Raw genomic sequence first — 17,227 nt, forward strand, 5'->3', positions numbered from 1 at the left:
GGAACATTGATCAGCTGCCTCTTGCACACCCCCCACTGGGAATGTGCCCGCAACCAAGGTACATGTCCCTGACCGGAATCGAACCTGGGACCCCTCAGTCCGCAGGCCGATGCTCCACCCACTGAGCCAAACCGGTCAGGGCGGCCACATCTTTTAAAATAGCAGCTTTGGTTCCAGAGAAATGCATCTTATGAAAAATGGAAGTTTTGATTACTGTTACTACCAGTGGTAAAAGTAACATTTAAATAATGTTTCACACGTCAGCTTGCCTTCACATGTGTTAGTCTATAATAACGGATTTAGTATATTAACTCCAATATTTTTAAAAAGACACGGACAGATAGTTCACAAATAAGCTTTTAAAGACATTTACATCATGCATCAAGAATTCAACCTCAAAAAAAAAATAAGAGAATTCAACCTCATCCATGACCTTCTAAAAATGACGAGGCTAGTATATGTCTAATAAAGTAAAAAATCCAAACCTGAATGAAAGCAGATGTGCGTTTTGCAGGGTCCCACAGAAATTCAACCGCATTTAACTGGCTGGGATTTGTCCTTGTGTCAATTATTCCCACAGACATTGGAATATCTATATTTTAAAAAGAATTTACATATAAACTCACTACTAAGAATAATTTAAAAGCTCACAGCTTACTCTAATTATGTTTTAGTGAAAATGTTATACCTCTATGCTGCACTTTGTTCTTCCATGTTCTCTGTGGTCAATCATTTCAACATCAAAACCCACCTAATGAGTATCAGACTTTCTCCCACCATGGTTTCTTTTTCATTTTAATCAGAATATGATGGATAGTACCCAAAGGAGAATTAAATGAATGGTTTCCAACTCATAATATTACTGGCTCAGGGTCTTTCAGTTTCATCAAAACTCTACAGCTGGTCCTCACACAACATGGGTGGGAACTGCACAGGTCCACTTATGTGTAGAGTTTTTCAATAAATACTGTACGTGTATTTTTCCTTCCTTATGATTTTCTTTTCTCTAGCTTAAGATCTCAGTATATAATACACATAACATACAAAATATGTGTTAATCGACTATTATCTGTAAAGCTTCCGATCAACAGCAGGCTATTAATAATTCCATTTTGGGGGAGTCTAGTTATGTGCAAATTTTTCACTGCATGGGGGTCAGCCCGTTATCTCCCAGCGTTCGTTGTTCAAGGGTCAACATTTTAAACTATAAAACAACTCAAGGCACAGAGAACCCATTCACACCAAAACACTCCACACAATTACATGTGGTGCCAACATGGGTGTAACCAAATGCTTTTATCTCTCTCTCCAAGGTCTTCTGACAGTCACTGTACCTAAATCAAGAAGTCTATCTCCTGGGCGATTCCACTTCCAACCTTCGAGTTGCTGATGCTCTGTATACTGAAGCCGTCTATCATGGAATACGACTCTTATGATGCTCTATGGAATAAGTGGAGGAAATAAGTACTTTAAAAATGTCGATGAGAGAGAAACACCGATCAGCTGCCTGCTGCACAGTCCCTACTGGGGATGTGCCCGCAACCAATGTACATGCCCTTGACCAGAATCAAACCTGGGACCCTTGAGTCCACAGGCTGACGCTCTATCCACTGAGCCAAACCGGTTAGGGCCCCTCATGTTATTTTTTACCTTTAAAGAGGAACTTAAAATTTTTGTAGTGGTGGTAGGTCTTTGCACACATAGCTGCAGGTAAATTTCATATGGTACATTTCCAAAGGGCTTTCACATTACACCAACCAACAATTTAGAAGCTTTAAAATAATGAAGTTAAATTTTTTGTAAAAACTCTTGCAGCAAAACTGCTTTTTAAAAATCACTGAAATATCTATTAGGAATGTAAAAAGATCGACCTTACCTTTACCAATTTTCCAGTGATCTCAGGCATATCTCCCATTTTCCGATTATCCAGCATCCGAATTTCATAAGACTGACCTATTTTTAAAGAAATTGTGCATCAAAAACAATCCACATAACGAACATTACTGTGTTTAATATAAAATATTAACTATCTTTCAAAATATACAATTACACAATGTTCATTTGTTTAAAAAGCAAATTCAGGTTTATTACCTTTTCCCTGCAACCCATACTATCCTTTCCTTCTTACAGTATTATGTAAGACTAAAAAGAATTTGTCAATGTATTTTCATTTTTCTCTATTACTCTTACATTAAATTTACATTATACATATATCCATTACCTGAGATTAACTTTTTATAACAGCTTTTCAAATATATATATAGCCTTAGTCAATTTGGTTCAGTGGATAGAGCGTTGGCCTGCAGACTACAAGGTCCTGGGTTCGATTCCGGTCAAGGGCACGTGCCCAGGTTGTGGGCTTGATCCCCAGTAGGGGTATGCAGGAGCAGCCAATCAATGCTTCTCTCTCATCATTGATGTTTCTCTCTCTCTCTCTCTCTCTCTCTCCCTTCCTCTCTCTGCCCCTCTCCCTTCCTCTCTGACAAAACAATTGGATCCAATTGTTCTTTTATCAACCAGTGAGTTTTTCCTATGGCTAAAGACTCTGTGCATGTGTGTTCTGTAAAATTTCTATTTCCAGATGGTATTGTTAAAATTAATTTAAAGGCAAGCACTTATAAGAACTGAGCGTTCAAATGTTTTTTAAGTTCATCTGGTCTAAGTTTAATCTTTAGTAAATAAAATCTAGACTAAGCTAAATTTGTTGATAAAAAAACAAAACATAGTGTCAGGACCATCAGTATTACTGTCTTCCACCACCACATTTTGTCTCACTGGAACAGGCCTTCAGGGGCAATAACACACGTGGAGCTGTCCTCTCTTATGACAACATACTTCTGGAACACCCCCTGAAAGACCTGCCTGAGGCTCTTCTTGAGGTGTCACTCTTCACAGAAATATATCCATGTGCTTTGCTCGTTTCTTTTTTCACCAGAGATCTGTTTGTACGCAGATAGTGCACCATGAATATTCCTCTCCATTAATGAAAGCCCTTCACTGTTGGGGTCCATGTTTTCAAACTTTTAAAGGAACTTGTTGAGGTCTGCAAAAGCTTCTGCTAAACCCTTCACTGTGCCATTTTCATGGGAGTTCTTTTCCTGCAGTTTCCTTCTCTTGCCTCTTCTTCAGCTATGCATTCCTGTTCCAGTTCCAGCAACTCATTAATCAATTTCTCAGGAATCACCTCTAAGAGCTCCTCAATGTCATCCTCATCCACACCCAAGTTAAAGTTGTTTGCCATCTCAACCACAGCCTTGTTGATCTCTGCAACCTCGTCTTTGGCAAATCCTTTAAAGTAATGAAAAAACTTATTTTCTTCTTCCAGGTGCCATTCATATCTCCTTGTAACATCACCCACCCCAAGCAAGGTTCTTGCTGCAGTCATAGATATTGCAATCCTCCAGAACTGCATCAATTGTAGCAATAGCCTAGAAAAAGATCCTCCGCAGGTAGTAGGTCTTAAAGGTGCCATAACTCCTTCCTTCTTTGTTTAGAACAAAAAAGTAGTATTTGGAAGGAAATAAGACTTTGATATTGGGATGAAGATCACCAAAAGGAGGATGCCTAGAGTATTATCAACAACAAGTAAAATCTTGAAAGGTATGTTATTTTCCAAATAGTACTACCCCATTTTGCTGGCTTAGCAATGCAGGCCAGCATCTTAGAAGAGGAGGTGGGTCATCCACGACTTCTATTGCTCCTGCAATACAGTCAAGTGTGTGCTTACTGACAAGCCCCAGGATGCTGGGGCTCTCACTGTGCCAGATCACGAAGGGTGTGAGTTTGTAGCCTGCAACCTTGCCCCTAAAACAGACTTATCCCTAAAGCCTGGCAATGATTTGGCTTCCTTATGGATGAAAGTTCTTTCAGGCATCCGTTTTCAGAGTGTGAAGGTTTTATCCAAAGTGACTATTTGCTCTAGCAAGTAATTTTCCTCCACAACCAGCTTTATCTAGAATTTCCAAAAAATTTTCAGCTACCTTCTCATCAGCACTTGCAGACTCAACACTCACTTTCACATCTATAATAATAAAAGCGTAATATAATTAGACCGGACAGTTGAATGACCTTCCAGGTGTCCTGGACGAAGCCAGGGCTGCGAGGGCTGAGCCCGGCACCTGCTGCCGACACCCGGCACCAGCCCCAATCGCCCCTTAGGGCTTCTCCACCTCTTCCTGCTCCTGAGGGGCGATAGAGGCAGCTGCTGCCACTTGCATCCGCTGATAGTGCCGGTCCCACTCACACCCACTGCTGGTGCCGGCCCCAATTTATGCGCTGTCAGAGTGTGGAAGCAGTAGTCGCGGGAGCGGGGTTGCCGGCTGACAGGGGAATGGGGGCCGCAGAGGATGGGCCAAGACCCACCCCTGTGCCCACCGCAGCCTCGTGGCCCACAGTTCCTTTCAAGGTGCACGAATTCATGCACTGGGACCCTAGTGTAATATATAATGACTTTTTAAAAAATATATTTTATTGATTTTTTACAGAGAGGAAGGGAGAGAGGGATAGAGAGTTAGAAACATCGATGAGAAAGAAACATCGATCAGCCGCCTCCTGCACACCTCACACTGGGGATCAAGCCCGCAACCAAGGTACACGCCCCTGACCAGAACCGAACCCGGGACCCTTGAGTCTGCAGGCCAAAGCTCTATCCACTGAGCCAAACCAGCTAGGGCTATAATGACTTTTATATCATGTAAACCACCTAGAACAGTGATAGCGAACCTATGACACGCATGTCACAGGTGACACGCGAACTCATTTTGGTTGATTTTTCTTTGTTAAGTGGCATCTATAATAATAAAAGCCTAATATGCTAATTAGACTGGACAGCCAAACGACCTTCCGGATGAAGCCAGGGCTACGAGGGCCAAGGCTAGCCTCCGTGGCTGCGAGGGCCAAGCTCCTTGCACGAATTTCGTGCATTGGGCCTCTAGTTTAAATATATAAAATAAATTCAAAAATATGTCTTTGTTTTACTATGGTTGCAAATATAAAAAAATTTCTTTATGTGACATGGCACCAGAGTTAAGCTAGGGTTTTTCAAAATGCTGACACACCGAGCTCAAAAGTTTTGCCATCACTGACCTAGAGCAAGCAGTAAATTAAACATCCTAGTCAAGTTCACTTTTTCTTTCAACATTACAAATAAACTTTTGCTTTGGCTATGATTGTCCTGGTGCTGAAGGGATACGCTTCTGTTTTCAGTCTTCAATCCAGGTCATTACAAGTTTCTCCATGTCTGATATAGACCCTTCTGGAATTTTTGTTAGTCTCAGTGCCTTCAATAAAGCAGATCCTTTAATAGCTTCTGTCACTTTGGTTTTGTTTTTGAAGATGGTAGCTATGGTGAAATGAGACATGCCCGACTAATGAGCAATAACTGTAACTGATTTTCCACCTTTATAATCCTTAATTTTATTTTCCTTTCCATACCAATCACTTGATGTGGCCTCTTACTGGCAACATTAGCAGTGGGTCTTGTACACAGGGGCCATAATGAACATAACAACATAAGATTAAATCAAACACAAGAGAAAATGATGTTGTTAGTTAGGAGACACAGTAAACACAAGATGCACGAGGCTGCGGCCAGGGTAACACAATGCACTGTTTTACGGAAACTTTTTTTTAATAAGCAGAAAGAGTACACTCTAAAATAATGATAAAAACTACATAAACTAGTAAGACATTTATTATCATGTACTGTACATAATTGTATGTACTATACTTTTATAGCACTGGCAGCACAGGTGTGTTTACACTAGCATCACCACAAACATGTGAGTAATCCAGTGCACTACAACATCATGAAAGCTATGACATCACTAAAATATGGTTATACAGCACTTGATTTTAGTAGGAAAAAAGTGACTGCTTTATTTCCTTCTCATTAGAATAAATGCATAAACTCACATATGGAAGCTTAAGAGGGATGAAACTCAGGCTGATGAATGACAACTTCAAATGTCCTATCTCTGTGGTCGGCAAACTACAGCTCTCAAGCCACGTGCGGCTCTTTGGCCCCTTGAGTGTGGCTCTTCCTAAGCCTCAGGAGTACCCTAATTAAGTTAATAACAATGTACCTACCTATATAGTTTAAGTTTAAAAAATTTGGCTCTCAAAATAATGTCACTAAAATGGTGTATACTCTTAAGACCTGTGCACACTATTGTATACAAACTTTAGTAATTTTTTAAAAATCTAAGGTTGACCAAATTGATGTTGAGCAAGCTGATCAACTGCTTTAAGCTTCAGTTTTTAAATCTATAAACTAAATTAATAAAAATGTTCCTGGGTTACTGTGGAAGATAACACATGTAAAGTATTTAGTACAACGCTTCATACACTGTAAGCACTTAGTAAATGTCAGTCTAACAAATCATCACTATAGATGGTGGACTGCAACTTTTGTCAATATGAACTATCTTTTTCTGGCTTAGCAATAATAGTGATAAATTATCAATATTTTCCCCAGGCCCATGAACAGACAGATCCAACACATGCCTTTAAAATGTGTGTGTGTGTGTGTGTGTACTCATTCATCCCAAGGTATGCATGTAACAGAACTTATTGAATCATTCTCCACGTAAGAAAATTCAAGTTATTTTCTTTTTTTTATCATTACAAATAAAGCTACAGTGAATATCCTTGCCCCTACATTATTTCTCCTGAGAGGTTTATGTTCAAAACAGATTACCATATAAACTATTACAGTTCTTTCAAATATGACACTCAAGTCTCAAATAACTGAATGCTTACCCAAACACTAATTCAACATTATACTAAAACAATATTAATAACAAAATTAGAGTACGGCTATAGGTGCTACAGATAGAATTACCTGAAATAAAACCTCAGGGATCCTAAACCTATATATGAAAAGTTAAAAATAAGCTATTCTTTCATATTTCTGAATGTTATCACAAGAGTCTAAAATGTGTAGCTCGTTCCAACAGTTTAAGGAATAAAGATTCTACTTAACGACAGGTCAATAATTACAATATAGCCCTAGCCGGTTTGGCTCACTGGATAGAGCATCGGCCTGTGGACTCAAGGGTCCAGGTTCGATTCTGGTCAAGGGCACATGCCTGAGTTGCGGGCTTGGTCCAATGTGCAGAAGGCAGCCAATCAATGATTCCCTCTCATCATTGATGTTTCTATCTCTCTCTTCCTCTCTTAAATCAATAAAAATATATATATAAAAAATAATTACAATATACTCTTAAGTGAATAGATGTTAATTCCATTAAAAAAAATAGATGTACCCTGGACGGTGTGGCTCAATGGTTAAGCATTGACCCAGGAACCAAGAGGTAACCGGTTCAATTCCCGGTCAGGGCACATGCCCAGGTTGTGGGCTCCATTCCCAGTAAGGGGCATGCAAGAGGCAGCCAATCAATGATGCTCCTCTCTCATCATTGATGTTTCTATCTTTACTATTCCTCTCTCTTCCTCTTTTTCTAAAAATTCGATTAAAATAAACCACACAAAACAATATATATGTACATACAAGGAAATATACCTAAATGTTAATTAGTTATCTTGGTGGGATGCAACTGCAGTCAATCTTCAGCTTTATCCCTTGACATATTTCCCAATTTATCTACAGTGAGTATGTACTATTTCATAACAAAATATTCGCATAAAGAAAAAAGAATTGCACATTCTTTCACTTTATGTATCCAACAAATTAATTCCTGCATAACAGAGTATGTTTGTTTACACTGGGAGGTCACACTGGCCTGTGCCCAAACTGCTAAGAGCACCTGAAAAAAATCCCTCATACTTCCCCAAGGTAAATTCTGTCCTGCCACATCTCTATTCTCCATTCTCCCCACTCTTGCTTTTCTATCACCAAAATATAATAGTCTCATAAAGCATAAACAAGGTATGTGTAGACAAAATTTGACTATAATTTATTTTAGCCATAGACTTCATCTTGACACAGCTTATGTCTATTTTCAGCATGTACATGCTTCATGTCAGAGACCTAGGTTCCTTGCTAGCTGGACTTCTGATTCACTCTCAAGTTCCACATTGAAACCACTGTTACTGAAAATAACTGACATCCTTTCCTACTTGCTCCTCCTTTGGATTTTATCTGAAAAACCATATAATAAATCTTGTTCCACAGACTCTCATTATGCAAATAAGTCTCCACAAACTATAAGTTTGTTGGCTCACAACACGTTTCCTACAATTTTTTGTGAACTAATGTTATATAACTTAAGGGAAAAAGAAATCTAACTCAAAATGACTTCCAGTAATCTAGGCAGTCAAAACTTTCATTTAGGATTCTTATAAATTCTAACATCAAAATGTGACCCAGCCATACTAACCTTGGTTCAGGTAAGTGAGCGTTTCATCATGCAGTTTTACTGCTGGAGATGTTGCGGCACACATCACATACTGAAAGGGCGGGTTTTTAGTTTCATCATCCAATGGAAGGCTAGAATCTTCCTGCTTGAAAATGGGCAATGCCAAGACATCACTGAAAAGCAAAAAAATCAACATTGACCTTATTTTGGGTTTAAAATATACAAAAGCATGTAAAAACATTGAAGGGTAGTTTCTTTTAAAATTTAAGTTTAGAAATGATACAGAGAATAAAAGATCAATGCTAATCTGGCTCCCCCAAATGAAAATATTAAACCTGTTACCTCTAGTGTAGTTGTGGGGAGAGGGGAAGCAGCTATGATTAGGTAGCTTAAATAAGAAGTATTTAATAGTTAGTAAAGTCCATGCTACTGATAGACCAAGCTAACAAAAGAGCAAGTCAACAGAGTGTTGCCTGTTTCGAAAGGCAGGCACTATTGCTGCCGAAGGTAGGTCACATTAGCACCATGAAATCACAAAGAATCATTTGATTAAAATGGTACTTTACAAAAAGTTTCCTGCAAGGCTTGGCAAGTGCTGACAGCATAAAGCTTTGTGCTTAGTCTAAAACAATGGCATCTTCTGAGAAGCAAACAGTAGCAGTAAAAACAACTATTTTTTCTCCCAAGAATAACTTGGCGCATTAATTGGGAGGCAAATGGGAGAGGGTGGGGGTGTCTTCTGAGGCACGGTCCATATTCCGTTAATCTGGGAGATTAAACATATGTGGATGTTTGGCTTGCTTTTAATAATTTAAAAAAACAGCTGAGATATAATATACATATCATAAAATTCATGCTTTTAAAGTATATAATTCAGTGGGTTTTAGTGTATTCAGAGTTGTGCAGTCATCATCACTACTTCCAGAACATTTTCATCATCTCAAAAAGAAATCTCATACACACTGGCAGTCATCCCTTGCCCCTTTTCCCCTACCGTACTCTTAACCCCTGGCAACCACTGATCTACTCTGTCTCTATGGATTTGCCCATACTGGACATTTAATCAAACAGAATCATGTGGCCTTTTTCTTAAGTCTGTTTTCAAGGTCCACCCATGTTACAGCTGTATCATTACTTCATTCCTTTTTATGGCTGAATGATATTCCATTGTATGGATATACCCTTCTATTTATCCATTCATCAGATGATGGACATAGGGGTTGTTTCCAATATTTGGGTATTATTCATAATGCTACTGCAAACACTTGTACATGTTTCTGTGTAGACGTATGTTTAATCCCCTTGGATATCTATATCTGCGTCTATCTAGGAGTAGAATTACTGGGTCATATGATAACTATGTTTAACTTTTTGAGCAAGTGCCAGAGTGTTTTCCAAAGTGGCTGCACCATTTCACATTCCTACCATTAGTGTATGAATTGACATAATTCACTAAGATGTACATTACATCTTGATAATTTTTCTAAATTCATTTTTCAATAAAAAGTAAAATAATAAAATAGTCAAATGAATAACTACTATAACACCAATATAAAGGCTTGTCTGAATTGCTTATTTACCTTTCTGTTTTCTGCAAGCTGCTCACTAACTCAGGTATTTGGCCCATTTTAAGTAAATTCAATTTACAAACAAAATGTGGAAATAAAATGGGAGGAAAAATCTGCAATCCCTCTTTCTCGGCTACATTTCTATTAAATCACTAGACTAATTATTCAGAAACTAAATTACCACTAATTCTACTTCTCTTTTATTTATACCTAAGAATTATGAAAACACTCTTCTGCATACAGTATAACTGAGGAACGCAGTCAGAGATCTCCTCCAGCCCTTCTCTGGAGTTCTCAACACTGTGATCTAGGTAGGGACTTAGTTCCACTCAAGTGGAACAGATACAAAAAATGAAATTTATGAAGACTCAGAGCAGTTGTCTTTATGAAAGACAACCATAGCCACAATGGCTCTACAGTAGATGAAAATATGTATATTCCTATGTCATATATATGTAAGCATTTAAAATCCTTGGCGAGAAAATAAATAAAAATGAAAGCTATGACTCAGAAGTATTAGTTAATTATGTCACTGAAAAGTGACATAGGAAATGCATAATTTTAAGATCCCAATGCTAACTGCGTGGGTTAATCATTAAATACATGCCATCAAAATATGACATAAGCCTGGCCCGCGTGGCTCAGTGGTTGAGTATTGACCTAAGAACCAGGAGGTCACAGTTTGACTCCTGGTCTGGGCACATGCCCGGGTTGCAAGCTCGATCCACAGTGTGGGGTGTGCAGAAGGCAACCGATCAATGATTCACTCTCATCATTGATGTTTCTGTCTCTCTCTCCCCTTCTCCCTTCCTCTCTGAAATCAATGATGATGATGATAATAATAATAATAATAATGTTAAAAAAAGAAGATATTATCTAGAATAAGTTCAGCAAGGTCCTGGGGGGGAAAAGGCAAGACACAAGAAAAATGTTTTTAAAAATATATACTGTATATAGCATTCCCAAGTGATTCTTCCTATCCAGAACTTCCTATTCTCACTACCTTGAGAAGACTTCTTAATTATTAATTGGTAGGTAGCAAAGGGTGTTGCAGAAAGAGGGAGGTCAAACCCCAGCTCTGGAGCTTCAAATCCAGCTCTGCCATTTGTTGAGTGACACTATGGCAGGCTATTTAACTTCTCTGAGCTCTAATAATGGGTTTGTTTTTAATTCAGAAGAAAATATTTTAACTATCCTAACTCTAGGCGCACATTAGATCAAAAGTTCTCAAAGTGTGGTCTGCGTAATCCTGGGGAACCCGAGACTCCTTCAGGGGGTCCAAGAGGTCAAACCAATTTTCAGAATACACTATTGGCTTTTTTCACTTTGTTGACATTTGTACTCATGGCACAAAACCAATGGTGATTAAAACTGCTGGTGCCTTGGCATGAATCAAGGCAGTGGCACCAACTGTACTAACAGTCATTGTTTAAAATTAACTTTATTATATATTAGTCCTTGGGTAGGTATAATGTATTTCTAGGCACACCTAAGTGCAATGGTTGTCTCAAGGAAAAGATTCTATGCAACTGGGATCTGACCTAGCAGTTTCTCTCACAGAATATTATTTTTAACTTGAAAGAAAAACTGACAAACTGAATATTCAGACCTGAGCATTTGACAAAAATTTCCTCAAAAATGAGTAAGCGAACCCATCGTTTACAACTGTGATATTTGCTGCCAATGAAAAAATCTGAACCCTCCACTGTGTGCTGTCTCTGATAAGATAGTGGCCATGTTAAGGAATGAGATTTTTTGATACTGCATAGTGAAAAGCACCAACATTTAGATCTGAACAACTCAGGAAAAACCACTGTTTTTTCAAATGAACAATGCATGCACATTTCAAAATTATTCAGGGCAAGAGAGCTGATTAAGTCCAAGACAGACCAATCGATTCTAATTTAACAAGACAAAAAAACCACATTGACACAGTTGCCAATTCTAAGTTGCAATTTTAAGAAACCACCACTTGTCAAGTGCTGGTATAATATCAAAGAATGTCCAAAATTATTTAAAAGGGCTATTTAAAATAATCTTCCTTTTTCCAACCACATATGTATCTGAAGCCAGACTTTGTTCATGTATATCAACCAAAACAATATATTCCAAAAGCAGATAAGAGAATTGATTTGTTTTCTAAGTGAGATATTAAAAAGATGTGCCAAAAGCATAAGACAATGCCACTCTTTTTCACTAATGTTTTATTTAGGAGGATAATATTTTAAATAGAAAACATTGAGAGGGAGAGGGAGATAAAGAGAAGATAAGGAAAGTAGGAAAAGGGGCCTTGCGATTATTAGGAGATGGCTACTTCCCACTTCCCAGGAATATATAAAGGCCTTTGTTATTTTAAGTAAATTTTTAAATTTCTTGATTATGAAGGGACTACAAAAAACACAGCATAAAATTCTATTCAGAGACAAAGTAATTTGAGATTGAGACAAAGTAATCCATAAATGAGTGAAAATGACACCAAGGAATGATCCCACTCAAAGTCATTCTGCTAAAATGACAAGAGATCCTTTGAACTCAAAATAGTATTCACAGGTATATTCTATCATAGCTTCCAAAATTTTATCTTTCATGTTTAAAAACAACAGCTTTGACCATTACATATCAAGATTGTCAAAGTCATAAAAGAGAAGGAGACAAACACTAAGCGCAATGATGTCTGAGACTGAAACCCGGATCACAAAAAGGACAACAGAGGAAAAACTGTGAACCAAATAAATGTTGTACTTTATATAACAGCACTGCACCATGGCATCTTTTTTAAAAAATATATTTTATTGATTTTTACAGAGAGGAAGGGAGAGAGATAGAGAGTCGGAAACATCGATGAGAGAGAAACATCAATCAGCTGCCTCCTGCACATCTCCCACTGGGGATGTGCCCGCAACCCAGGTACATGCCCTTGACCGGAATCGAACCTGGGACCTTTCAGTCCCCAGGCTGACGCTGTATCCACTGAGCCAAACCGGTTTCGGCCCATAGCATCTTTTAAAATTGTACTCTGGCCCTGGTGGGGTGGTTGGAACATTGTCTCATATACAAAAAGGTTTTGGGTTTGATCCCCTGTAAGTCTACGTGGTAAGGAAGGCAACTGATTGATGTTTCTCTCTCACATCAATGTCTCCTCCCTCGGCGCTCCCCTCTCTCTTCAGATTAATAAAAACATATCCCCAGGTGAGGATTAAAAAAATTGTACTCTAGTTATGGAAGTAGGAGAAACTGGGTAAGCGGTTCAAGTCAACTTACTAGACTATCTCTGTAACTTGTAAATCTAATATCATTTAAGAATTTAAAAAATTAACTTAAAAATTCAACCACCAACACATAAATAAAGAAAAACTATGTATTTCTGTTGTAGTCCATATCTCAAGATAACAATTTCACAAACTCCAAAAAACTCAGCAAGTTTTAAAAGAGACTGCCACACCAAGGTTCAACACAGATCGGTTTCATATCCATCTATTAGTTATGTACCAAAGCAAGCAAAATAATTATTACAGAGCTCCTTCTAAATTCAGTCACAGAACCTAAAGCAAACAAAGATGAGGCATCATATGGTATTTCCACCAATAGCAAATGTTTAAGTATGTCCTGGCAAATTGACAGGTGTCACCTTAAAACATCAAATTTATGAGACCCTATCAATAAGCTGTCATGGTTCGAACAGCTCTGAATAAAGAATATAAACAGCATTGAATCTTGTTTTTAGTGGAGAGAGGGGACACTCTAATTTTTAAAACTGAACACAAAATCTATGGACAAATAGTAGAATGTATGCTAATTAGTTGAGAGTTATTAGTCTACATAGAAGTTATTTCTTGAATATAAGATTTCAACATGCAGCAAATCTTTCCCAAGGCAATCAAAGCCTATTATTCCTCTATCCTTTGGAGCAGGAATTGACTAGTTACATCCCAAGGGCCAAATCCAGCCAGCTTGTTTTTGTACAACCATGATCTAAGAATGGCTTTCACATTTTTAAAAATGGTTGTAAACAAACAAAAAAGCATTATAGAGATGCTCTGACCGGCAAAGCCTTAAAATTTATCTGGCTTTTTTTTTTTTTTTTTTTTGCCAATCCCTGTTTTAAGGTAATACATTTAAAAACCAATGTGAACAATATGATCTGAAATCAATATTGTTTTAATCAATAACTTATTAAACTCTTTCTTATAATTCAGCCAAGATTAAAGCCAGAAAAAGTTTTTAAACTTTGAAATGAGAAGTTTTATAGGAATTATTGCCAATTCTGGAACCACTATAATAAATTTTTAACATTTCACTGATCCTAAAATTTTTCTGTACTTCCAAGACATGTCACCCACTCAAGAACCCTTTGTTTTAGCATGAGACCAAAAGAAAAACATCTGCTATTAATAGCTACATAATAAACCATATCCTTAGTAATCTTTTACTAACTTAAAACTTACCAAGTTGAAATTTTCCCATTACCTCACAAAGTCTGTACACTGGCATTTTAACCTGTCAATCAATATAGAAAATTTGTCTTCACCTCACAGCAGTTTTGAGTTAGCAAATAATTTGTAAACTATGAGTGCACCTCCCACAAAATCTTCAATGTGTAACTTCTGCTTCAAAATAAGACTTATCGTACAGGGAAGTTTAACAGGGCCCAGACTAATGTCCTTTGTAAGGTGATAATTTAATATCAAAGTTTTTATGTGTAATCTAAAGAAGTTGCATTATTTCTTTTATTTTTGAGGGGGGGGGGTTCTCTCTCCCTCCCCTTCCTCTCTGAAATCAAGAAAAAAAGTCACTTTTCAAATAATTTTAAGTTTAGCCACGAATTTACTTCTTGAACTTGAGAGAACAAATGAAAGAAAGACAAGCATCAGTAGCCCTTAATTCCCATTTGATACCAGAGGAAGAGACTGCCATGCAGTGAAAGGACACTGGGCACTGCTGAGACCATCTGGCCCTCGGAGAGCTTCAGGTCCAGGTGGGGAATGCAATGCAAACAAAGGCAGCACAGCTTACAGCAGTGGTTCTCAACCTTGGCTGCACATTAGAATCACCTGGGAATCTTTTTAAAATCCTGATTTCTAGGCCTCATCCTCCAGAAATTCTGTTTCTTTGTTATGGGGTGGGGCCACAATTTTAGAAACAAAAAAACAGAATTTCCGGAGGATGAGGTCCAGAAATCAGGATTTTAAAAAAGATTTCCAGGTGATTCTAATGTGCAGCCAAGGTTGAGTACCACTGGCTTAAAGCCTTCAGTCTTTCTCCAGGTCAAGTCAATTTTGCAATTTCCTAAATTTGAATCTCAAATAAAGGGTCTTGAATTTGCAAGAGGCAAGGACTTTGATGGATTCCTCTTAGTTTTTGAGGAGCAAATGTTCAGGAGTAAACGGATACCCAAAATACATGAAAAAAACACACCAAAAAACCAAAATGGTATTTGCCTTCAAAGATACTTGAAAATTTTAGATTAAATGACACATACCATATCACCAATAACGAAAAGCATTCAAGGGGAAAAGTTTCCCCATGAGAAGTGTTGTAAAAAACACAGATTTACAAAGATATCACACATTACTTTAAAAAACAAAGGCTCAAGGAAAGATTTAATATCAAGATTTTATTTCCTTTACACAAAATAAACTAAAAATAAAAGTTCATTAGCTGGTCAAATCACTAAAACAAACAACTCTTGGGGGGGGGGGAATAAAAGCTCAACATAACTCAATAAACAATGCTCTCGGCAGCAAACTTTCATTTCATCACAACTGATCACTGAGAAGCAACTGAAGACACACTCCATTTGCCCCACCTGCCCTCCTACTCCTCCAGGAAAAGCATGGCCCGGAGGCCACCTTCCCCCCAGGCACTCTCACCCCTAGCACTCCCAGCTGGGGTGACCAGCTGGGGTGACCCTCTGACTTTCAGGAGCTCAATTTCCTCCACAACGAAAACAGTTGCTCCAGAAAACAAGCCACCTCATCCAGTTGCACAACTGCAGAGAGAAGTGCCAAGTTCAGAGAGACCAGCACAGACACAATCAGGGTCGGAGACTGGTGAACCAGGGCTTTCCTCCCAGCACTTCCTCCAACACCCCTACCCTTCTGAGAGTTATCTATTTATAAGACTTAAAAGCCGAATGGCTGCAGGGAGCAGCCCCCGCCAACCCAGGCCCACTCTGACCCGGAAGCCTTCCTGCTTCAGGACAGGTGTCCTTCCCGAGGGCAGCAGTGACATGTGCGGAGGCTCCTGGGCATCGGGACAGCAGCACTGCAGCGCATGACTTGAAGGAGCAGACCTGGAATACCTCACCTGGATTCGCGTTCACAAAAAGCTGCCCAACCCATCGAGTTTCCTACTGCCAATGGGGCGACTTTATATAGCACGTAAACTGAACTCCAAACAAGCTAAGACACACGGAGCTGCCAAGCTGACAGGCGTTAAAAGAACAGCATCCCTCGGGATACAGGCCAGAGACTAAGGTTTCCACGCCTCCAATTTAAACGAAAATGAATGGCTGCCCACACAGACGGAGAAGACTAAACAAACTACTGTTTGTGGCGCGTTCACGGTGCCTTCAAGTCGTCTTCAAACGGAGACTGCCTACGACCCAGGGTGACAAAGCGAAAAAGTTCATTCCGAGGCCATCCAAGAACCGTAACTACGTCGTTGGACGTGCTTTTCTCCCCTGTGGCTATTGTCACATTGAATCACGTGACTACAATCTGCAACTCGGAAAGACTACAATGTAGAACAGAGCGGATAGGAGCTGACACCAAAACTTTGCAGAGGACTTCCCCAACAGAAAGCCCTATCATTTCGTGCTATATTCCAGCTCTGAGTGGCTCGTAAATCGCTTGCAAGGAAATGAAACCCCTTCCCCACCAACCCAGGCCATCGTTAACAGCCGGCCGTGCTTTACAGCAAAAATGAAACCCCCAGCGGTTCCGGGACCGCAGGTGGTAGGGCCGCCCTCCCAAGCCCGCCACCGGGGTGGGCAGAGGTCTGCGAGGCTGCCTGGCCCCGGCGGCCACGCGGCAGGCCCGGACCCCAAGCCAGGCAGGCCCGGGGCCACATACTGAAAGGGCGGGTTTTTAGTTTCATCATCCAATGCAAGGCTAGAATCTTCCTGCTTGAAAATGGGCAATGCCAAGACATCACTCATGCTGTAGGCGCCGGCACCCAGCTCCTGCCCGATGCCCGTCAGGCTGGCGTCGAAGTCGTGCACCAGCCCGGACTCGATCACCTCGTCCATCTTGAGCACCCAGGCCATCTTCCGGCCTCGCCGCCGCCCGTCCCGCCCCGGAGCACCCGGCCGCATCCTCCCCAGGACGGAGGGGGGGGCGG

The 17,227-nt window shown here is 39.5% G+C and overlaps 1 protein-coding gene across 5 annotated transcripts in view; it reads right to left on the reverse strand.

The window, feature by feature from the left end:
* UBP1 (upstream binding protein 1 (LBP-1a)) overlaps positions 1 to 17,194 on the reverse strand; it is a 39,171-nt gene extending 21,977 nt beyond the window's left edge. For 2 of the 5 annotated variants that reach the window (XR_001513158.1, XR_001513159.1), the window contains exons 1-5: positions 17,006 to 17,192; positions 8,340 to 8,456; positions 1,877 to 1,953; positions 1,335 to 1,440; positions 486 to 592 (exon numbers count right to left, since the gene is read on the reverse strand). Coding sequence is in view for 3 of the 5 variants with exons in the window: in XM_015561264.1 (XP_015416750.1) it covers positions 486 to 592; positions 1,335 to 1,440; positions 1,877 to 1,953; positions 8,340 to 8,456; positions 17,006 to 17,153 (555 nt within the window). In the remaining 2 variants the exon portion in view is untranslated. Of the gene's footprint in view, positions 1 to 485; positions 593 to 1,334; positions 1,441 to 1,876; positions 1,954 to 3,184; positions 3,277 to 8,339; positions 8,457 to 17,005 lie in introns of those variants that run through there. The other 3 variants (XM_015561264.1, XM_015561263.1, XM_015561265.1) reach the window with 2 other exon arrangements.
* Positions 17,195 to 17,227: the final 33 nt, after the last annotated feature.

The sequence above is a fragment of the Myotis davidii genome, unplaced genomic scaffold (assembly GCF_000327345.1).
Source record: "Myotis davidii unplaced genomic scaffold, ASM32734v1 scaffold395, whole genome shotgun sequence".
Classification (NCBI taxonomy): Eukaryota; Metazoa; Chordata; class Mammalia; order Chiroptera; family Vespertilionidae; genus Myotis; species Myotis davidii.